Raw genomic sequence first — 24,438 nt, forward strand, 5'->3', positions numbered from 1 at the left:
CAAATATTCACATAAATAATAATACTGTAATAACTTAAAATACACAAATGCTATTTTCTGCATTATGGTTCTTACATCAGTACCACTAACAGCGTAAAATATTTAGGCAGGAGTTTCGACAGGCAGTCTAAGTGAGATAATGACACAGACATTTAGTTTTCTCTCCCCTGCAAGAGAAACAATTTCCTCTGTTTGATTTGGGATGAGTGATTCCCTCCCTACACAGACGGAGAGGTCTCTCGCTTGATTAGGGCACAAACAATCTGCCTAAATACCTATATTAATCCAAGTGTTCTGCCTAATCACTACACCTCTGGTCCATTGTTCCATGGAACAACCCCCTGGACAGACACCTAGGTCAAATAATTTGCCATACAGTGTACCCCTGGCCAGTGGATAGAGCCGTCGGACCTCATGTCCGCTTGGCTGGCACACCCAGTCTGACACACTGATTGTCTCAGTCTTAAAGGGCTCCAGTTGAACTCATTAAAATGGCTCACAGCACATTAGTCCTCCAGCTACAGCTAGGGGCAGCCAGTCACAATGCCTCGCTGCCAGATCAGCTGCAACAGGCAGGCCGCACATAGACAAGCTATTGGTGCCTGCCAAGCCAGACAGAGAGGAGTCCCTGCCAGAGCAAAGGTAGAGGCTCTCGTTTCATTCTCCTCCAATGAGGTGTGGCAGATCAGGATCACAGCCTGAACTAAGAGTCTGAACAGACTGGATGGAGACACAGCTGCAGATATTCAAGGACACATAAACAGATATGTATGGGGTGGAGAGACAGAGAGACAGAGATAGAGAGAGAGAGAATATGATGCATCAGACCAGGAAAGTGAGGTACTAATTTTAACACAGTCAAGGTGTTACTGTGAGCAAGACCTGCCCTCTGGTGGGGGTTCTTCAACATCACAACTATTTATCGTACTAGTTCAGTCATGATTTAACAAGGCAACAGTAAACATCTCGTCCCCCCACAATGACGTGCATATAATGGTGTAACTAAAGTACCAACAATTTATTAAATAATTCTATTGACAGTCATTTAGCCAACATATATTTTATTCATTTCATATAAAAACAACAAATATTTTAAAAATCAAAACAGGTGCTTATTTGAACCTTTCTTCACAGGGACTGAAATGTAAAAAGCCCACCACAGTCACATAGTCAGTCCCAGATAGGGTAGGAAATCAGGGCCAGACTCACATCATCACTTTGTAGGCAACTCCAACTTGTAGGCAGCTCAAATCCATTACAACCAGTTGGGCAGTCATTTGGAAGCAGGGTGCTACAGCAATCCTCCACTAGGAGGCAGGGTGAACCTAGGACATTTCCCTTCTCTTCTCTCATCTCCACTCCTCCCTCCCTGCGCCATTCTTTCCCCATACCTGCCTGCCTGTCAGTCTCTCTCTCCCTCCATTATTTTTTTCCCCTTTTCTCCAATTTTCTCACCCTTCTCTTTCGGCCCTGAGCTCTTCTGCTCTGATCGGTTCCAGACCTGCCACTGAGCTCTTCTTGCCGACTCAACATTCCACAGTTGGAGACGATAACACACACACGATCCCCCTCACCCCTTCGTCTCCTTCCATCCTCCCTCCCCCTCTCTCTCCTCAGCCAGATTCGTCCGATTTACAGAGCAGAAAAGAGCTGGTTTTGAAGCGTGGCTCACTGTCCCACCAAGAGTTTCTATCTAAAACTTCTCCAAAGCATTCCATGGAGCAGGACATAAATCCGGTCATGAGAAGGAGCGAACTGTAGAATGTTATGAGGGGGAAGAAAACATCTGTCTTTGCCTCCTATTCAAACGGGAACCCAGAGGTTCGGGTTTTGGTTGATTGCCTGCATTAAATCTAGTTGTGACCTGTTAGAAACCTTACTTTCCTCCTCCCAATAATGTACTACATAAGGTTAAGACATGACAAGGGGAAATAAGATGGATGAGTTGATCTTTCTATTTCTAAATATTTGAACTATGTGGTGGATCATTTCCCTTTTCAAACTAGTTATTTGGTTTTCCTAGCTGTATTTTGCATTGATATAGAGGGTACATACCACATACAAAAGTTTGTTGCAACATCCAGAACTGTAATGCTGTAGATACAGTACCAATCAAAAGTTCGGACTAACCTACTCAATCAAGAGTTTTTATTTTACTATTTTCTACATTGTATAATAATAGTGAAGACATCAATCATGTAGTAACCAAAAAGTGTCCAGTTGGTCAACACACCTCCGTGCTGTGGAGTGCTGCATCGGATGACCTGGCCTCCACAATCACTTGACCTCAACCCAATTAAGATGGTTTGGGATGAGTTGGACAGCAGAGTGAAGGAAAAGCAGCCCACAAGTGCTCAGCACATGTGGGAACTCCTTCAAGACTGTTGGAAATGCATTCCAGGTGAAGCTGGTTGAGAGAATGCCAAGAGTGTGCAAACATTTTTTTGATTTGTTTAACACTTTTTTGGTTACTACATGATTCCATGTATGTTATTTCATAGTTTTGATGTCTTCACTATTATTCTACAATGTAGAAAATAGTAAAAACAAAGAAAAACTCTGGAATGAGTAGGTGTGTCCAAACTTTTGACTGGTACTGTACATGTTGACTCATGTCAGATGTGTCACTTTTCAAGTGAATGACCTACAGGTGACCTAAGTTACACAACATGACCAAAAGTATGTGGACATCTGTTCATCGAACATCTCGTTCCAAAATAATGGGCATTAATATGGAGTTGGTCCCCCCGTTGTTGCTATAACAGCCTCCACTCTTCTGTGAAGGCTTTCCACTAGATGTTGGAGCATTGCTGCGGGGACTTGCTTCCAGCCACAAAAGCATTAGTGAGGTCAGGTACTGATGTTGGGCAATTAGGCCTGGCTCGCAGTCGGCGTTCCAATTCATCGCAAAAGTGTTTGATGAGGTTGAGGTCAGGACCTCGCTTTGTGCACAGGGGCATTGTCATGCTGAAACAGGAAAGGGCCTTCCCCAAGCTGTTGCCACAAAGTTGGAAGCACAGAATCGTCTAGAATATCATTGTATACTGTAGCGTTAAGATTTCCCTTCACTGGAACTAAGGGGCCTAGCCCGAACCATGAAAAACAGCCCCTGACCATTAGTCTTTCTCCACCAAACTTTACAGTTGGCACTATGCATTCGGGTAGGAAGCATTTTGCTGGCATCCTCCAAAGCCCAGATTCATCCGTCGGACTGCCAGATGGTAAAGTGTGATTCATCACTCCAGAGAATGCGTTTCCACTGCTCCAGAGTCCAATGGTGGCGAGCTTTACACCACTCCAGCCTACGCTTGGCATTGAGCTGCTCGGCCATGGAAACCCATTTCATGAAGCTCCTGATGAACAGTTCTTATGCTGACGTTGCTTCCAGAGGCAGTTTGGAACTCAGGAGTGAGTGTTACAACCAAGGACAAACAATTTATTTCAGCACTCGGCGGTCCCGTTCTGTGAGCTTGTGCGGCCAACCACTTCGCGGCTGAGCCGTTGTTGCTCCTGGACTATTCCACTTCACAATAACAGCACTTACAGTTGACCGGGGCAGCTCTAGCAGGGCAGAAATTTGACAAACTGACTAGTTTGAAAGGTGGCACCAAAGTCACTGAGCTCTTCCAGTAAGGCCATTCTACTGCTAATGTTTGTCTATGGAGATTGCATGGCCGTGTGCTCGATTTTATACACCTGTCAGCAACGGGTGTGGCTGAAATAGTTGAATCCACTCATTTGAATGGGTGTCCACATACTTTTGTATATATAGGTTATGTTTTCCATGGCTGCAGGTCACTGTGTAATCGTACCACCAACAAACACAGACATTAACAAGGGAAATCTAACCATCCGTACCAGTCATGAGACTAACACTGACGTTCACCTACTTTACACCATGTTACCCATCCAAAAGCCAAAGGAAGGAAATAAAACAAAAACAATTGAAAAGTACCTTAGTAATAATGCATCAACAAAGGAGTGAATGCACTGTCCTTTGCTTAAAGTAACTGTCTAGGAGCCTCCCGAGTGGCGCAGCGGTCTAAGGCACTGCAGTGCAGTGCTTGAGGTGTCACTACAAACCTGGGTGCAATACCAGGCTGTGTCACAACTGACCGTGACCGGGAGTTCCATAGGGAGGTGCACAATTGGCCCAGCATTGTCCGGGTTAGGGGAGGGTTTGGCCGGGGGGCTTTACATGGCTCATCGAGCTCTAGCGACTCCTTGTGGCAGGCCGGGCGCCTGCAGGCTGACTTCAGTCATCAGTTGAACAGTGCAGCTAGCGGGTGGGTGTTGAAAGGTGTGGTTTGGCGGGTCATGTATCGGAGGACGCATGACTCGACCTTCGCCCCCCCCTGAGCCCTTTGGGGAGTTGCAGCGATGAGACCACAACAAAAAAAGTAACTGTCTAGTGAAAATCTCACTTTTAAAAGTTCATATTCTGTTAACTCATAACCAAGTAATGTTGTTGACTTATACTATATTCGTATTTGTGGTCAAAGCATGAATTGGAGAAAAAAAACAGCCTCGAACCTGTATCTCAAACAGACTGTCTACAAAACGCTTGCTATTTCCTCATAGAGGATGATTTTATTCTCCTGTGGAGGATGAGCTGGCCAATCAGCGGTCTACTTGCATGAATATTTTTAATGACCGGTATACTCCCGCACCATTCTGTTGTTGGGGTACACCCACACCATTCCAACACAGAAAAGCTGCTTTTAAACATACCTAATTAAAAATGATTTGAAGGGAAACTATTTCACTCATAGTGTAATTAATTATAGGTCCTATTTCATAGAAATCTGGAAACACTGGACAGTTACTTTAAGTAATACATGTTGGCTCTTCTCACGATTGTGGTAGAAAGTGCTAAAACAAACCCTCTAAAACCCTCTAGAATGTTACATACTGAGATATAATACCCTTATCTACCCCATCACACTGTACCAAGACAACAAAAGACGGTATCAGTCTGTATCAACGTCAAATCTCTTTCTCTCCTACTGTATGTGCAGTTGTGGTGAACAGGCCAGGGACTCTTTAAAATCACTCTAAAATCGTCACTCTAAAATCACTGCCCTCTTCTCTCCCACACTGAAGTAAGTATTGCTTTCCAACCAGTCTTTGCTGACGTGTCAGTTAGAACAGAAGGGAGGGAGGGAAGGGGACGGGCAACAACAAAAGCTTCACCACAACAACCAGAATTAGAAGGAGGATTCACTACAGATTCACTACAGCTGCACTGGACAGAAAACACACAAACAAACCAAAAGGAAATATACAAAACAAACCTGAAGTTAACCTCAGGTAAATACTGTCATGGTCTCGATGGAGGTTGTGTTGATATTTGGATGATACTGAGTCTCCTGACAAGGGAAGAACTGGTGCAAAGCCTTAGTCTTTGGCTTTTGTCATCTGCCTTTTAGACATAGCGACCAAAAACAGGAAGTGTTTGAAATGAAATGTGAAACTGACATTAGAAACATTATTGCTATACTACTAAGAAAAGCAGTTCATATTGTAATTTGCATATTATTAACCATTTTGGAGAATGACTGTTTAAATGGAATTTGATTGGCATCTGCTGCGCTCTACACACCAAAGAGCTTCAGCGTCTTCAACATCTTTTCAAACAGAACAGGGACATAAAATGTAGAAGCAGAACGTGTATCAGTCAGACAGTGGGTCAGTCAGTATTAGGTACTCCCAGGTGTCTCCTGCCCCGGGGGGGAGGGGCCAGTCCTGGTTGGCTGTGCTACTCCGGCTGCTCGTTGAGCTCCATGTCAGACACCAGGATGTTCTTCTCGGCCTGTTCGGAGTGGTTGGAGTTGGTGCGGCTGTAGCGCGCCCCCTCGTAAGATCCCCGGGAGCCTGCCTGGTGCCGGCGGTACAGGTAGATCACGCCCACGATGAGGACCACCAACACCAGGCCCGTCACCATGATCACAATCAGAGTGGGCAGGTGGTCCTCTTCAGCTGAGACAAACAGGGAGGGAGGGGGAGAGAGAGAAAGAAGGGGAGAAAGAGTGAGAGCGGGAGAGAGGGAACTATTTTCTTTTTTACAGATTAGCATTACAGATTTAAACAAATCTCATGACTTGAAGAAACAACATAAGATATCCTATCCATACTTACAGACTACCGCCAAAGCCTCAGCACCTGCAACGGAAAAGATAACATTTGAGTTGTGTTGTCAGCTCAGAGATTGCTGTTTGCAGTTATAAATGAAGCACTGTAAGTGGTTATACATCTTTGCTATCACTGTGTACACGTATGACATTGTCCATAGTGTTATTTGTCTGCGCTACAGGGTGAGGCCTTCCTTACTGCGTGGCCGTTTGCAGATGACTCCGTGTGTGCGGTTCTTGCAGGAGCCTGGTTTCCAAAGGCCTGTGTTGCTCTGGATCCAGAAGCAGGTGTTGGGAAACAGCATGCTCAGGTTGGTGCCCTGCACCTCCCAGTTAGTGAACTTCACCTCTGCACTCTCAGACCACATCAGACTGCCCCCTGCAGGACAACACCAGGAATAACACACACACACACAAACACACACACACACACACACACAGATGTTCACACAATATGGCCATGCCTGTCTGAAGAATATCTTGAAATAGCCCTGGAATACCCTATTGCAAAAAGTGTGTAGAAATCATGTATGTAATATATGAATGAGTATATGGATAGTATATGTTACTCTGATAAATTACTCTTCTTACAGTACCCATTAGATTATATGACCTTACAGTATATGATATTTACATGTTTTTAACAGTCTGTGTATACTTTTCACTGTGTACACCCTGAGGAGTTCCTTACCTTTGGAGTTAAAGGTCATACCCAGCCAGGCTCCGTGGGCCTGCTCCTGGTAGCCCTGGATGTGCTCCCACACAAAGCCATTCTCTGTTTCATCCAGGACCGACAGCAGCTGGCCGCCCACTGGGGGGTGAGAGAGGGGGGTATAGAGAGAGATGGGGAGAGAGAGAGAGAGAGAGAGAGAGAGAGAGAGGGGGGGATGAAAAGAGGGATGATGATAAGGGAAAATTAAAGCGGGAAATCAGGAGATAATAAAGCGAGTGCATTTCAATAATAGCTCAATGAATCACAACTAATTTAGACTTATTGACGTATTTGGTCATTGACGTCAGTGCTGAGCGCTGAAAGCTCTCTCCATGATAACAGCGATTGAATGGAGAGAACTGTAATGCACTCTGTGTTCTTTTAGTGTCACAATGTGCATGTAAAGTGTCACATACAGAGACTGTTTGTATTTGTATGTATTATGGATCTCCATTAGCTATATAGAGAGACTGTTTGTATTTATTATGGATCCCCATTAGCTGCTCTTCCTGGGGTCTGGCAAAATTAAGGCAGTTATACAATTTTAAAAACATTATAATACAGTCATAACAGATTTCAGAACACACTAAGTGTGTGCCCTCAGGCCCCTACTCCACTACCACATATCTCCAACAGAAAATCCTAGGGTACGTGTGTGTGTATAGTGCATATGTTATCATGTGTGTGTACACATAAAATCAAACTTTATTTGTCACACGTGCCGAATACAACAAGTGTAGGCTTACTTACAAGCCCGTAACCAACAGTGCAGTTCAAGAAGAGTTAAGAAAATATTTCCCAAATAAACTAAAGCAAAAAATGTTAAAAAGTAACACAATGAAATAACAATAGCGAGGCTATATAAAGGGGATACCGGTACTGAGTCAGTGTGAGAGGGTACAGGTTAGTTAAGGTAATTTGTACATGTAGGTAGGGGTGAAGTGACTATGCATAGATAATTATGTGCATATGTCTGTGTGTATGTGTATGTGCATGTGTCTGTGTGTATGTTTGTGTTGCTTCACAGTCACGCTGTTCCATAAGTTGTTTTTGATCTGTTTTTTAAAATCTGATTCTACTGCTTGCATCAGTTACCTGATGTGGAATAGAGTTCCATGTAGTCATGGCTCTGTAGTACTGTGCACCTCCCATTGACTGTTCTGGACTTGGGGAATGCGAAGAGACCTCTATGTCTTGTGGGTTATGCATGGGTGTGCATGGGTGTCTTGGGGCTCCCGAGTGGCGCAGCAGTCTGAGGCACTGCATCTCAGTGCTAGAGGTGTCACTACAGACCCTGGTTCGATTCCAGGCTGTATCACAACCGGCCGTGATTGGGAGTCCCATAGGGCCGCGCACAATTGGCCCAGCGTCGTCCAGGTTAGGGTTTGGCCAGGGTAGGCCGTCATTGTAAATAAGAATTTGTTCTTAACTTACTTGGCCTTACGTGACCTCAACTTGCTCAATTTCCACATTATTTATTACAATATTTAGTTGAGGTTTAGGGCTTAGTGAATGATTTGTCCCAAATACAATGCTTTTAGTTTTTTTACATTTAGGACTAACTTATTCCTTGCCACCCATTCTGAAACTAACTGCAGCTTTTTGTTAAGTGTTGCAGTCATTTCAGTCGCTGTAGTAGCTGACGTGTATAGTGTTGAGTCATCCGTATACATACACACACACTGGCTTTACTCAAAGCCAGTGGCATGTTGTTAGTAAAGATTGAAAAAAGTAGGTGGCCTAGACAGCTACCCTGGAGAATTCCTGATTCTACCTGGATTATGTTGGAGAGGCTTCCATTATAGAACACCCTCTAAGTTCTGTTAGACAGGTAACTCTTTATCTACAATATAGCAGGGGATGTAAAGCCATAACACATATGTTTTTTCAGCAGCAGGCTATGATCAATAATGTCAAAAGCCACACTGAAGTCCAGCAAAACAGCCCCTACAATCTTTTTATCATCAATTTCTCTCAGCCAATCATCAGTCATTTGTGTAAGTGCTGTGCATGTTGAATGTCCTTCCCTATAAGCGTGCTGAAAGTCTGTTGTCAGTTTGTTTACTGTAAAATAGCATTGTATCTGGTCAAACACATTTTCTCCCAAAACGTTACTAAGGCTGATTGGTTGGCTATTTGAGCCAGTAAAGGGGGCTTTAGTATTCTTAGGTTTCGGAATGACTTTTGCTTCCCTCCAAGCCTGAGGGCACACACTTTCTAGTAGGCTTAAATTGAAGATATGGCAAATAGGAGTGGCAATATCGAGCGTTATCATCCTCAGTCATTTTCCATCCAAGTTATCAGACCCTGGTGGCTTGTCATTATTGATAGACAACAATATTTTTTCACCTCTTCCATACTTCATAATTTGGTCAGATATACTTGGATGTGTAGTGTCAGCGTTTGTTGCTGGCATGTCATGCTAATCTTGCCAATTAGAAAATCATTAAAGTAGTTGACAATATCAGTGGGTTTTGTGATGAATGAGCCATCTGATTCAATAAATGATGGAGCTGAGTTTGTCTTTTTTCCCAAAATTTCCTTGAAGTTGCTCCAAAGCAATTTAGCATAATTCTTTGTCATTTATCTTTGTTTCATAGTGTAGTTTCTTCTTCTTTTTATTCAGTTTAGTCACATGATTTCTCAATTCACAGTACATTTGCCAATTGGTTGTACAGCCAGACTTATTTGCCATTTCTTTTGCCTCATCCCTCTCAACCATACCATTTTTCAAATCCTCATCAATCCACGGGGATTTAACAGTTTTTACATTCATTTTCTTAAGGGGTACATGCTTATTGGAAACTGGGATAAGCAATTTCATAAATGTGTCAAGTGCTGTGTCTGTTTGCTCCTCATTACACACCATGGAACAACAAATATTCTTTACATCAACAACATAAGAATCACTACAAAACTTATTGTATGACCTCTCCTACACTATATTAGGCCCAGCCTTTGGAACTTTGTTTTTCCTAGATATGGCTACTATATTGTGATCACTACATCCGATGGATCTGAATACTGCTTTCAAGCACATTTCTGCAGCATTAGTAAAGATGTGATCAATACATGTTGATGATTTCATTCTACCCTGGTAGGTTGCCGACAGAAGGTTGCCGATGTCAACTTCTAAATCGTAGGGGGAGGAGTAGGAGTAGGCACAGAGGCCGCAGACACAGGTACCCCCAGCAACAAAGGTGCAGGAGATCAGGCGGCGAAACTATTTGTTATTTTTAATTCGCTCCGGGCCTCTCGTTGGGAGAGTTTTGTGGGAGGACTGCTTTGCGGGCTTCCACGGCTCAAGACATGCGACCATCGTTGATTGCCATGCTCCTCTTGCTGTGCTCCTTCGACTCCGCTATCAGATGGGGAAAGTGAGGCAGGAGATGGCTCCCCTGGTGAACGAACTCCTGGCAACACCGGCCAGTCGGATAACGACAAACGACAAGGCTGAGATGCATGCAACAAGCGCGAACGCCATCCAGCCATCGGCGTAATCATTCCACTCTGCCTTTTCCATAGTTTTTAAGTAGGCTGGTGACCTGTGTAATCAAGGAAGCCACCTCAAGCCTTTAATCCACGGCAAGCAAACAATTGCCGCATTGGAACTCTGAGTGATCCGGTTTGTCCCAAAACAAAGCGTAGTAGATAGAACTCCTACAGGGCTGGAACCATTCATTTACTTCTCCAGACAAGGAGGCCTCCATTGGAAAACTAATCTGGGACTAACTTTGTTAGCTTGATGGCTAGCAACTTAGCTAGGTTAGCGGCTCTTTCAAGCAGACTTTAACCTGTCAGTTAAGCGGGATTCCAGGACAAGAATTAGCGGTCCTAGCTACTAAAATCTAACCGCGTCGTGGAATCCACTGGTGTGCGTCCAAAATGGCATCCTATACTCTATAGGGCTCTGGTCAAAAGTAGTGTACTACATAGGGAATAGGGTACCCTTTGGGAAACAGCCGATGTGCATGTAAAAAGACTAAGGAGTGTCTGGCTGACTCAGAACATTGGCAGTTGACAGAGTGTCCTCCTTACCCTTCCTGCAGTAGGAGTGGGCGTCGGTCTGCAGCCGGAGGTTCTGCAGGTTGAAGGAGTAGCAGTGGTTTCTGAAAGGCACCCAGGCCCAGTCGCCCAGAGAGTGAGGGCATTGTCCTGGGAAACTCCACTTGTGCACCACAGCCTCCTCTGCTGGAGAGAGAAAGAGAAAGAGAGAGAGAGAGAGAGAGAGAGAGAGAGAGAGAAAGAGAGAGAGAGAGAAAGAGAGAGAGAAAGAGAGAGAGAAAGAGAGAGAAAGAGAGAGAGAGAGAGAGGACAGGACAGGGCTTACACACACACTATATAACTTACACACATGTTCATATACTGTATTACCCTATTGATAAGGCACACACACAAACATGCACACACACACACGGATGCACACAGACACACACACACACCTGTATGAATCTGACAGGTGGCAGCGTCCAGTTTAGCGTCACAGGGGGTCACAGTCCACTGCCCCCCCGTGGTCATGTGACCACATCCAGACAGTGTATTAGGCTCCCCATCCCGCCAGGCAGTGTAAATCAGGTCCTCCTCACCCAACCAGCTGAAGCTCCGCCCCTGAGAATGGAACAGAGGAGGAATTCATCAGAATATTCTGACCTCAAGTCTTACCTCATTGGTCAATCTAGTTAAATCAATCTTTGAAGATCTGATTATATCAATGTAATATTGATTTGTGGTGATACAGTGATCTCACCATACATGTTACCATGTTGTTGTATCAAAACAAACCAATAAAAGATCTCGTAGAAGTGCATAACTCCTCCCAGCTTGTTATGTCCAGGGCCTCACCTCATAGTTGTAAAGGCCTATCCATGCTGGGAGGTGTAGGCTGTTCATCAGCAGGGTGAGGTAAGCCTGTTGGTAGGGGTCTTTCACTGAAACCAACGTCCCGTTCAGAGACTCGCACACATGCAGCGCCCCCATCCAGTCCAGGCGCTTCTTCACTATGCGGTACGACACCCCACCCAGGTCCAGGGCCCCGGACAGGGAGGAGGGGAGGAGGGCAGCGCCAGGGGGCAGAGCTGGGTCTAAGGAGACAGTTATATCAGTATATAAAGGAAACTGTTTCTGCTGACTGATATAAACACAACTGTTTAATTTATCAGGTATGTGTTTCAGTAGGTACAGTACTATGTAATAGATTCACACAGGAATGCTTGTCTGTTACATAATTCACTGGTTAGTTATGTTATGCACTGTTGAATTGCGAGTGGCTGTGCTGTTTGGAGTTGTGACATGTCCTGTACCTTGTTTCTTCTGGCAGATGTAGCCATGTTTCTCCATCTCACAGGCCCGGGATGCCCACATGCCAGTATTTTTTGTTGGGTTCCCATGGATCATCACCACACAGTTCCCCTGTTAGGTGACAATGATGTCATCAACAATGGACATGACAAAGACTGGACCCACGGACCAAATATGCGTCCCAAATGGCACCATATTCCATATATGGTGAACTACTTTTGACTAGTACCCTAGTTCTGAAGTAGTGCACTATGTAGGGAATAGGGTGCCATTTGGGATGCCACCAAAGACTGGATTAATACAGAAAAAGATTAGACCAGGGTGGTATGTACCGGAGTCTTGTTGTGGAGTGGTCCACTGTTGTCCAGGGGTTCTCCAGAGGCCCAGTTGGTGTAGCTGAGGAGTCCAGGACGAGCCCACTGGAAATGGCCTTTAGAGTCAGATGTCAACCCCACCCACAGGTCAAAACTCACGATGGACAGCAGAGTGGTGACAAAGGCTGTGGGAGACAGCATGCATGATGTCCTTCAGTGCTTCCCAAACTTTTTCAATCATGCCCCCCTTTCATCACTGGGGAACTGGACAAGTTATAAAAAGCTCTCTAAGGTCTGCAATAACTGACATGACACCTCTCCCTACCTCTCTTCACCCCCCACCCACAGACCGTCCGACAGTTAGGGAACCACTGATGTTATTGATGGTGTATGTGTGTGTTTGCCCTTGTGTGTATGTGAAACCGTGCGTGTGTTTGTTTGTTTGTGTGTGCGTGTGTGAGTGAGTGAGTATAAAACTACCTTGCTCCACGTGATTGGGCACCACAGCCAAGGCTCCTCCCTGTGACTCACACATGAGCCTGGCTCCTGACCATGTGGCCCTCCGGCTCTCCTCATGACCAAACACCTTATAACACTACACACACACACAAACAGGAAGGTCAGAGGTCAGGTCAGGAAGAACCATCATGCTCTCACACGTAACATAACCAAGGAGAAACCAGTACCTCAGGTCAGAGGTCTGTTTGAGATCTAATGTGAGATCAGATAACAACTGAGAGGCTAAAACGGAAGATCAAATAAAAAATGAACACAGAAATGTCACATTCATATAACTGGCATATCTTTATCAGCACAGTAGAAACGACATAACCCAGGAGCCCTACCTTGTGCAGGAAGGGGCTCCAGCCATCGGGGCAGCCCGCGGGGGGCAGGGGGGTGGAGGGTGTGGGTGGGATGGTGCCTGTGACATTCACTCTCTTACAGATGTAGGGCAGGTCTGAGTGGCATTTCTGATCTGCCCACTCCGCTGTAGAACGTTTTAGAATGAAAGATGAAATATTGTTAAAAAAAACCACAAAATATGCTATTAACAGGACAAACTGCACAGTATCCCAGAATCCTCACCTTTGCTGACTGACATGTGGACACACTTGCGGTCGCGGCTGTGTGGGTGTGGCCTGCCGAAAGCCCAGGACACATAGTTGAGCACAGAGTGGTCTGACCAGTGGAAACGGCCATCGTTCCCATACGTATGAAGCCCCACCCACCAGTGGTCCCCCTCTACCTTGGTCATCTGCAGGCAAGAGAGAAAACACACATGACCTCTAGTCGTACACACTTGACCTCCAGTGACATGCAGCGATGTACAGTACAGCATAGACTATTGGCTTGGATAAAACAGCCCATGTCCATTCATGTGGTGGTTGGTACCATTTGTAGAGATATGAAAGTGCCCATGTGCATGTTTAATTCTGTCACGTTCTTCATGAACATGAAGTAGTTATAAAAAGGGTTATGACTTTTCTATGAAAGGTTATAAAGGTTATGTCAGCCAGGAAGGCCTCCTTCTCAGCAGTGGATGTGTTACTTTATGAAGGGTGATGAAGCTGTTTTCATTAAAGCTTGTGTGTGGTACCTTGTGCAGTGTGTTGGCAAGGAAAACCTCCTCTGCAGAAGAGTGGATGGAAGCCAGAGAAGCATCGAACCAGGAGCAGATCCTCTGGGCTTGGTCCCACGTAGACCGGTGGTCAAAGAACTTATACTCTGCCTCCTGGAAGCCCACCCACTCACTTGAAGTTGGGGCTGGGGGGATGAGGAGAAAGATGGGAAAGTAAAGTTGGTGCTAGTGGGTTATGATGGAAGACTATAAAAAATAACAGCGACAAAGTGAGGAGGGTGGTTTATAAACTGACCTTCAGTGGGGTTTGGATCCTTATCAATTTTTCCTGAAAACACAAAACAAAAAGTGGTCTGAATTCATCATTCAGAACAAATGCATAACACTACCGCTGAGTGATTAGTGCTTTTTGAGTCTCTGTCCTCATTGTTGTGTTGTGTAGACTCCTCTCTCATGAGGTCTATACAGTCTGTGTATATCTTACCTAACGTAGCAGGCGTAAAAGTGTACCAGAGATATGAATATTATGACGGGATGCTCATGTCTCCGCCCTAATAATGGGAGTTGTTGTCCCAAAGGCGGGATGGCAGGCAACAAGTTTAGGTGTAAAATAAGCCCATAGAAACACATTGGGCTTATTTTGGACCGATTTGGGGGAGAGTGAAACCTCTCGCTTTGCCTCTTCCTCTCTGACCCCGTCTCTGTCCGAGCCGGAAAAAAACTGCCGAAATGGATTATGGTCATTGTAGTTAATTACCACGTGTTTTACGCTGAACTTGGTTGAATATGTCGCCTACGTCGCTTATGGGCACAAACCCACCGTCGATGGACCAGACAGGACTGGCAAAAAGTGCTCTTCACTGACGAGACAAAACCAGGGGTGATGGTCGGATTCGTGTTTCTCGTCGTAGGAATGAGCGTTACGCCGAGGCCTGTACCTCGGGGTGGCAGGTATCCTAGTGATTAGAGCGTCAGATTAGTAACCGGAAGGTTGCAAGATCGAATCCCCGAGCTGACAAGGTAAAAATCTGTCGTTCTGTCCCTGAAAAAGGCAGTTAACCCACTGTTCCTGGGCTGTCATTGAAAATAAGAATTTGTTCTTAACTGACTTGCCTAGTTAAATAAAGATTAAAAAAAATTAATATGTGACTTTAATGGAAATGTTATACATCTTATTTTCTATCTACCAATTCTATGTTTTATGTTTGTGGTTCTCTATAAACCAATTTCTGTGTTCATGCAAGTGACTGACTGAACGAATCCTCACTATCAGTATCTGCAATTTGGCAGTACGCCCAGGCCTTTGTTTTGAGAACGAAAGATATCTCAGTTTCAAGGTCTCAGCTTAGAGAGAAGAAGCCTTGGTCGGTCACATGAATGAAACAAAATGGTCATGATTAATGAATTATGCTAAATCATGCAAATATAACTCTGTACAGCTGTAGATAAGACAACTGCTGGGACTGCCCCAGCAGAGCTCCTGACAGACGTTCACTATGGTGCATTAAGTTTGTTGGAACCTCTCCAGCGCGCTGACAATAAACATTGAATCATTTAAGATTGAGTTCGAGTCCCTGTGTAAGAATTTCCACAACAACGTGTTTCTGGAAACTAGGCGTTTGCCGCGCGTCAATACAGTCCTTTAGCTATATTTCATTTACAATTGAGGGAAAACAGAGGTTGGAAAGCAAATGGCTCCTACTGTAAGGAGAAGACTCTATGCTGTAAGCTACTAACTCTGTCTTTCAAAGATAATTCGTAAAAATCCAAATAACTTCACAGATCTTCATTGTCAAGGGTTTAAACACTGTTTCCCATGCTTGTTCAATGAACCATAAACAATGAATGAATATGCACCTGTGGAACGGTCGTTAAGACACTAACAGCTTACAGACGGTAGGCAATTAAGGTCACAGTTATGAAAACGTAGGACACTAAAGAGGCCTTTCTACGGACTCTGAAAAATACCAAAAGAAAGATGCCCAGGGTCCCTGCTCATCTGTGTGTGTCACGTCCTGACCAGTAATAAGGGTTATTTGTTATTGTAGTTTGGTCAGGACGTGGCAGAGGGTATTTTGTTTATGTGGTTCGGGGTGGTGGTGTATGTAGTAGGGTGTTTGATTTATTATTTCTGGGTTTTGGTCTATGTTCTTTCTGGTTTGTTGTATTTCTATGTTTAGGTTAATGGGGGTTGGACTCTCAATTGGAGGCAGGTGCCTTCTCGTTGCCTCTGATTGAGAGTCCTATATATGGGTAATTGTTTGGTTTAGTGTTGTGGGAAATTGTTTCTTGTTTTGTGTGTGTGAGCATGACAAGACTGTTTTGTTGTTCGTGAGTTCTTTGTTTGTTATTTTGGTGTTCTCTTGGTTGAAAATAAATACAAGATGAGCATCCACATTCCTGCTGCGTTTTGGTCCTCCATTCCCGACAACAACCGTTACAGTGTGAATGTGCCTTTGGCATGCTGCAAGGAGGCATGAGGACTGCAGATGTGGCCAGGGCAATAAATTGCAATGTCCGTACTGTGAGATGTCAAAGACAGCGCTACAAGGAGACAGGACGGACAGCTGATCGTCCTCGCAGTGGCAGGCCACGTATAACAACACCTGCACTGGATCGGTACAGCCGAACATCACACCTGCGGGACAGGTACAGGATGGCAACAACAACTGCCCGAGTTACACCAGGAACACACAATCCCTCCATCAGTGCTCAGACTGTCCGCAATAGGCTGAGAGAGGCTGGACTGAGGGCTTGTAGGCCGGTTGTAAGGCAGGTCCTCACCAGATATCACCTGCAACAACGTCGCCTATGGGCACAAACCCACCGTTGCTGGACCAGACAGGACTGGCAAAAAGTGCTCTTCAATGACGAGTCGCGGTTTTGTCTCACCAGGGGTGATGGTCGGATTCGCGTTTATCATCGAAGGAATGAGCATTACACCGAGGCCTGTACTCTGGAGCGGGATTGATTTGGAGGTGGAGAGTCCATCATGGTCTGGGGCGGTGTGTCACAGCATCATCGGACTGAGCTTGTTGTCATTGCAGGCAATCTCAACGCTGTGCGTTACAGGGAAGACATCCTCCTCCCTCATGTGGTACCCTTCCTGCAGACTCATCCTGACATGACTCTCCAGCATGACAATGCCACCAGCCATACTGCTCGTTCTGTGCGTGATTTCCTGCAAGACAGGAATGTCAGTGTTCTGCCATGGCCAGTGAAGAGCCCGGATTTCAATCCCATTGAGCACGTCTGGGACCTGTTGGATCGGAGGGTGAGGGCTAGGGCCATTCCCCCCAGAAATGTCCGGGAACTTGCAGGTGCCTTGGTGGAAGAGTGGGGTAACATCTCACAGCAAGAACTGGCAAATCTGGCGCAGTCCATGAGGAGGAGATGCACTGCAGTACTTAATGCAGATGGTGGCCACACCAGATACTGACTGTTACTTTTGATTTTGACCCCCCCTTTGTTCAGGGACACATTATTCAATTTCTCTTAGTCACATGTCTGTGGAACTTGTTCAGTTTGTCTCAGTTGTTGAGTCTTGTTGTGTTCATACAAATATTTACACATGTTAAGTTTGTTGAAAATAAACGCAGTTGACAGTGAGAGGACGTTTCTTTTTTGCTGAATTTACTTGTTCAACTTCCAAATATTGTTTTACAAAGTAAAACAAGCGAGAGATAGGCTTTTGGCACGAGCGCATCAGCCATCACCAGCAAGTGAGCTGCATGTCATTGGGTGAGTCAGTGAAACTGGAAAGTATATTTAGGACTATAATTTCTTCCTCATATTGTAGCCTACAACATGCGTCTCCACACACCTAGGCCTAGTTCGTTTTTATTGATCTCAGATTCTCATTTGTGCTGTATTAAAAATATTCTGCCAAAGTCTTCAGTCATGTCAAATTACTTAGAATTGCATGAAAAGCGTTTATAAAAGGCCACATTCTTCCCGGAGCCTAGGCTACAGAAAATGTCCCCAATGTGTGCAACTTCTGTAAGTGCCTCTACTCTACTGCTCTATGTCACTACGCAAATGCGATGATATGCATGAAATGCTTTATTGTAAAGGTGATTTTTTTTCTCATGCGTTCCGGTACCTCAGAACTCCTCCAACCCCCTCTCGCGCTCCCTTTTTTGTTCCAGCACCTCCCGAGTTACAAATGAAGCACTGACTGTAGTGTATGATCTAAAATGTTCTAGCTCCGAGTCTACTTTTATGCAATGTAAAAAACACAATTTCAAATTTTGCTACATAAGAGCGAATCGAGCCCGGCGGTCACATATTTGCTTAATGAAAACTACAACTCCCTTCAACATCCCACATAGTTATTGACTGGATTTCTCTCCTGAATTATTTGATTTCTCTCTAGAGAAATAGCACATTAGCACCCCCCCCCCAAAAAAACACTAAATGGAAATCAAGTAACTGAAACGACATCGGAAATTTGTTATTTAATAACCGAGAGAAAAAAAACATGTTGGTTAATCGCTCAGCACTACATAACACAGACTTGAGTATTCAAAATGAAAGCTTTCAGGCAATAACAAGGGCCCCTTGTGTCAGTGTGTCTCTATTATGTCTGTATACAGCAGTAGCACTGCTTTTTGACTGTATCTGTGTCTATGTGTGGTTCCGTTGTCTTGCTGTTACCTTTGGGGATCTTGCAGATCCAGTCCAGTTGAGAGTCACAGTGCATGGCCAGCCAGGTCATGGTGCCCAGGTCTACTGCTGCACACTGATTGGTATTGTAGTAGTAACGCCCAAAGTTCTGGTACGTATACTGACATGCAGAGGAAGATGGGTTAGAGGACTTTACAAAAATAGCTTAACAAGTAGGTAGCTACAGTGCTGTGAAAAAGTATTTGCCCCCTTCCTGATTTCTTTTTTTTTTTGCACATTTGTCACACGTAAATGTTTCAGATCATCAAACACATTTTAATATTACACAAAGATAACCCAAGTAAACAGAAAATGCAGTTAAGTGAGGATTTTATTTATTAAGGGAAAAAAGCTATCTGAACCTTCATGGCCCTATGTGACAAAGTAATTTCCCCCTAAACCTAATAACTGGTTGTGCCTCCCTCAGCAGTAACAACTGCAATCGAGCGTTTGCGATAACTGGCAATGAGTCTTTCACATCGCCGTGGAGGAATTTTGGATCACTCTTCTTTGCAGAATTGTTTTAATTCAGCAGCATTGAAGGGTTTTCGAGCATGAACCACCTTTTTAAGGTCACGCCACAGCATCTCAATCGGATTCAAGTCCGGACTTTGACTAGGCCACTCCAAAACCTTCATTTTGTTTTTTTTAAGCCATTCAGATGTGGACTTGCTGGTTTGTTTTGGATCATTGTCCTGTTGCAGAACCCAAGTGCGCTTCAGCTTGAGGTCACGAACTGATGGCCGGACATTCTCCTTCAGGATGTTTTGGTAGAGAGCAGAATTCTTGGTTCCATCAATCACAGCAAGTCATCCAGGTCCTGAAGCAGCAAAGCAGCCCCAGACCATCACACTACCACCACCATATTTGACTGTTGGTATGATGTTCTTTTTCTGAAATGCTGTGTTACTTTTACGCCAGATGTAACGGGACGCACACCTTCCAAAAAGTTCAACTTTTGTCACATCAGTCCACAGAATATTTTCCCAAAAGTCTTGGGGATGATCAAGATGTTTTTTTTGCCAAAAGTGAGATGAGCCTTTATGTTATTTTTGGTCAGCAGTGGTTTTCGCCTTGGAACTCTGCCACGGATGCCATTTTTGCCCAGTCTCTTTCTTATGGTTGAGTCATGAACACTGACCTTAACTGAGGCAAGTGAGGCCTGCAGTTCTTTAGATGTTGTTGTGGGTTCTTTTGTGACCTCTTGGATGAGTCGTCGCTGCGCTCTTGGGGTAATTTTGGTAGGCCGGCCACTCCTGGGAAGGTTCACCACTGTTCCAAACTTTCTCCATTTGTGGATAATGGCTCTCACCATGGTTCGCTGGAGTCCCAAAGCTTTAGAAATGGCGTTGTAACCCTTTCCAGACTGATAGATGTCAATTACTTTGTTTCTCATCTGTTCCTGAATTTCTTTGGATCGCGGCATGATGTCTTGCTTTTTGAGATCTTTTGGCCTACTTCACTTTGTCAGACAAGTTGTATTTAAGTGATTTCTTGATTCAACAGGTCTGGCAGTAATCAGGCCTGGGTGTGGCTAGTGAAATTGAACTCAGTTTTCCAAAAAATGTGATTAACCACAGTAAATTCATGATTTAACAAGGGGGGGGCAATTACTTTGTCACATAGGGCCATGAAGGTTCAGATAGCTTTTTTACCTTAATAAATAAAATCATCACTTAAAAACTGCATTTTGTGTTTACTTGGGTTATCTTTGTGTAATATTAACATTTGTTTGATCTGAAACATTTAAGTGTGACAAATGTGCAAAAGAATAAGAAATCAGGAAGGGGGCAAATACTTTTTCACAGCACTGTATATATATAAGCTTTGAGGTACACATATATGGTGCAAGAGGCTGTATGTTGTTGCAGCTGGGCAGTAGCTATCAGTAAATCAAGGTCGCTGTGTTAAGCTGGGTCAATAATAGATAGTGCTGTGGTTTGGCTGCTCGAATTAGGTCCATAGACATGCTGTGATGTAATGCTGTGGCTGGTTGGTGATGCTGTGACTCACGGCCAGTCCATCGCTCCACTTCCAGCTACCGTTGTCCATGGGGTTCCTGCGGTTCAGCCCGATCCAGAACCAGTGCTGCTCATGGTCCTCTAACTCCCTGTGGACCATCATCAGCAGCAGCATCAGCATCAGCGTCGTCGGCATCAGCATCAGCAGCAGGGATGTCAGCATCATTATCGTTATTGTCATTATCATCGTCAACAGCAGCATCATCATCATTACTATCATCATCAGCATCATAGTCATCACCATAAAACATATATACTGCTCAAAAAAATAAAGGGAACACTTAAACAACACAATGTAACTCCAAGTCAATCACACTTCTGTGAAATCAAACTGTCCACTTAGGAAGCAACACTGATTGACAATAAATTTCACATGCTGTTGTGCAAATGGAATAGACAATAGGTGGAAATTATAGGCAATTAGCAAGACACCCCCAATAAAGGAGTGGTTCTGCAGGTGGAGACCACAGACCACTTCTCAGTTCCTATGCTTCCTGGCTGATGTTTTGGTCACTTTTGAATGCTGGCGGTGCTTTCACTCTAGTGGTAGCATGAGACGGAGTCTACAACCCACACAAGTGGCTCAGGTAGTGCAGCTCATCCAGGATGGCACATCAATGCGAGCTGTGGCAAGAAGGTTTGCTGTGTCTGTCAGCGTAGTGTCCAGAGCATGGAGGCGCTACCAGGAGACAGGCCAGTACATCAGGAGACGTGCAGGAGGCCGTAGGAGGGAAACAACCCAGCAGCAGGACCGCTACCTCCACCTTTGTGCAAGGAGGAGCAGGAGGAGCACTGCCAGAGCCCTGCAAAATGACCTCCAGCAGGCCACAAATGTGCATGTGTCTGCTCAAACGGTCAGAAACAGACTCCATGAGGGTGGTATGAGGGCCCGACGTCCCAGGTGGGGGTTGTGCTTACAGCCCAACACCGTGCAGGACGTTTGGCATTTGCCAGAGAACACCAAGATTGGCAAATTCGCCACTGGCACTCTGTGCTCTTCACAAATGAAAGCAGGTTCACACTGAGCACATGTGACAGACGTGACAGAGTCTGGAGACGCCATGGAGAGCGTTCTGCTGCCTGCAACATCCTCCAGCATGACCGGTTTGGCGGTGGGTCAGTCATGGTATGGGGTGGCATTTCTTTGGGGGGCCGCACAGCCCTCCATGTGCTCGCCAGAGGTAGCCTGACTGCCATTAGGTACCGAGATGAGATCCTCAGACCCCTTGTGAGACCATATGCTGGTGCGGTTGGCCCTGGGTTCCTCCTAATGCAAGACAATGCTAGACCTCATGTGGCTGGAGTGTGTCAGCAGTTCCTGCAAGAGGAAGGCATTGATGCTATGGACTGGCCCGCCCGTTCCCCAGACCTGAATCCAATTGAGCACATCTGGGACATCATGTCTCGCTCCATCCACCAACGCCACGTTCCACCACAGACTGTCCAGGAGTTGGCGGATGCTTTAGTCCAGGTCTGGGAGGAGATCTCTCAGGAGACCATCCGCCACCTCATCAGGAGCATGCCCAGGCGTTGTAGGGAGGTCATACAGGCACGTGGAGGCCACACACACTACTGAGACTCATTTTGACTTGTTTTAAGGACCTTACATCAAAGTTGGATCAGCCTGTAGTGTGGTTTTCCACTTTAATTTTGAGTGGTACTCCAAATCCAGACCTCCATGGGTTGATAAATTGGATTTCCATTGATTATTTTTGTGTGATTTTGTTGTCAGCACATTCAACTATGTAAAGAAAAAAGTATTTAATAAGATTATTTCTTTCATTCAGATCTAGGATGTGTTGTTTAAGTGTTCCCTTTATTTTTTTGAGCAGTGTATAATCCGTCACTGTGCCCTTGAGCCAGGCACTGAACCCTAATTGCTCCAGAGATGATGTACAATGGCGACCCTGGCCGTGACCCCACTCCCTGCGGGTATCTCAGGGGGAGTTGGGACATGCAAAAAATTCATTTCCATTACACACTGTGTGTAACAGGACAAATATAAGCACCCCCAAAAATTATTATTATATACATTTATTATTATCATCCTCATCATTACCACCACATTCCCTCTTTAAATTACAAACGCATCCCCTTTTCCAATAAGAACCACGTTCTCCCTCCATCCAGTCTAGGCCCTGTAACAGAGACCCATTCATACAACCCACGCATGATCAAGGTGGAGTGTCCACCCACCCACCCAAAGGCTTCGTGTAGTATCTGCAGTATGAAGTGCTCCTCCTCTGGGCCACTGACACTCAGCAGGTTGGCTCCATGGTGTCTCTGACAGGCTAGGTGGGCCTGCAGCCAGCTCAGCTTCTGGTCCATCTGGGCCAAGTCAAACACCTGGGACACACACACACACACACAAATGCAGGCATGCAGGCAGACAGGCAGGCAGGCGCATACACACACACATACCCACACACATATGCAGGCACACAGTGCAGACAGGCAGGCACACACACACACACACACACACACACACACACACACACACGCACGCACGCACGCACGCACGCACACACACACACACACACAGAGGCGTTAGTGGCAAATAAATGGTATCTATATTGACTAAACTAATACATATGCTAAAAAATATATGTGTAGTAATAAACTCAGCAAAAAAGAGACTTCCTCTCACTGTCAACTGTGTTTATTTTCAGCAAACTTAACATGTGTAAATATTTGTATGAACATAACAAGATTCAACAACTGAGACAAAAACTGAACAAGTTCCACAGACATGTGATTAACAGAAATGGAATAATGTGTCCCTGAACAAAGGGGGGGTCACAGCGTTGAGATTGCCTGTAATGACAACAAGCTCAGTCCAATGACGCTGTGACACACCGCCCCAGACCATGACGGACTCTCCACCTCCAAATCCATCCCGCTCCAGAGTACAGGGCACGGGGTAACGCTCATTCCTTCGACGATAAAAACGTGAATCCGACCATCACCCCTGGTGAGACAAAACTGCGACTCATCAGTGAAGAGCACTTTTTGCCAGTCCTGTCTGGTCCAGCGACGGTGGGTTTGTGCCCATAGGCAACGTTGTTGCCGGTGATGTCTGGTGAGGACCTGCCTTACAACAGGCCTACAAACCCTCAGTCTAGCCTCTCTCAGCCTATTGCGGACAGTCTGAGCACTGATGGAGGGATTGTGCGTTCCTGGTGTAATTCGGGCAGTTGTTGCCATCCTGTACCTGTCCCGCAGGTGTGATGTTTGGCTGTACCGATCCTGTGCAGGTGTTGTTACACGTGGCCTGCCACTGCAAGCACGATCAGCTGTCCGTCCTGTCTCCCTGTAGCGCTGTCTTAGGCGTCTAACAGTACGGACATTGCAATTTATTTCCCTGGCCACATCTGCAGTCCTCATGCCTCCTTGCAGCATGCCAAAGGCACATTCACGCAGATGAGCAGGGACCCTGGGCATCTTTCTTTTGGTGTTTTCCAGAGTCAGTAGAAAGGCCTCTTTAGTGTCCTAAGTTTTCATAACTGTGACCTTAATTGCCTACCGTCTATAAGCTGTTAGTGTCTTAACGACCGTTCCACAGGTGCATATTCATTAATTGTTTATGGTTCATTGAACAAGCATGGGAAACAGTGTTTAAACCCTTACAATGAAGATCTGTGAAGTTATTTGGATTTTTACGAATTATCTTTGAAAGACAGGGTCCTGAAAAAGGGCCGTTTCTTAATTGCTGAGTTTA

At 45.2% G+C, this 24,438-nt stretch overlaps 1 protein-coding gene across 2 annotated transcripts in view; it reads right to left on the reverse strand.

Annotated features, from left to right (window-relative positions):
- Nucleotides 1–1,044: 1,044 nt before the first annotated feature.
- The window catches only part of LOC106600995 (C-type mannose receptor 2), a 48,719-nt gene continuing 25,325 nt past the window's right edge, over nucleotides 1,045–24,438 (reverse strand). The window contains exons 13-29 of one of the 2 annotated variants that reach the window (XM_014192828.2): nucleotides 22,921–23,066; nucleotides 20,713–20,809; nucleotides 18,691–18,820; nucleotides 14,330–14,362; nucleotides 14,053–14,219; nucleotides 13,542–13,710; nucleotides 13,301–13,443; nucleotides 12,936–13,050; nucleotides 12,474–12,640; nucleotides 12,144–12,252; nucleotides 11,686–11,924; nucleotides 11,286–11,451; nucleotides 10,882–11,031; nucleotides 6,823–6,942; nucleotides 6,331–6,510; nucleotides 6,139–6,162; nucleotides 1,045–5,979 (exon numbers count right to left, since the gene is read on the reverse strand). In XM_014192828.2, the coding sequence (XP_014048303.1) occupies nucleotides 5,759–5,979; nucleotides 6,139–6,162; nucleotides 6,331–6,510; nucleotides 6,823–6,942; nucleotides 10,882–11,031; nucleotides 11,286–11,451; nucleotides 11,686–11,924; nucleotides 12,144–12,252; nucleotides 12,474–12,640; nucleotides 12,936–13,050; nucleotides 13,301–13,443; nucleotides 13,542–13,710; nucleotides 14,053–14,219; nucleotides 14,330–14,362; nucleotides 18,691–18,820; nucleotides 20,713–20,809; nucleotides 22,921–23,066 (2,376 nt within the window). In that variant the 3' untranslated portion in view covers nucleotides 1,045–5,758. Of the gene's footprint in view, nucleotides 5,980–6,138; nucleotides 6,163–6,330; nucleotides 6,511–6,822; nucleotides 6,943–10,881; nucleotides 11,035–11,285; nucleotides 11,452–11,685; nucleotides 11,925–12,143; nucleotides 12,253–12,473; nucleotides 12,641–12,935; nucleotides 13,051–13,300; nucleotides 13,444–13,541; nucleotides 13,711–14,052; nucleotides 14,220–14,329; nucleotides 14,363–18,690; nucleotides 18,821–20,712; nucleotides 20,810–22,920; nucleotides 23,067–24,438 lie in introns of both variants that reach the window. The other variant, XM_014192827.2, reaches the window with a different exon arrangement.

Source organism: Salmo salar, chromosome ssa03 (genome assembly GCF_905237065.1).
Source record: "Salmo salar chromosome ssa03, Ssal_v3.1, whole genome shotgun sequence".
Taxonomy (NCBI): Eukaryota; Metazoa; Chordata; class Actinopteri; order Salmoniformes; family Salmonidae; genus Salmo; species Salmo salar.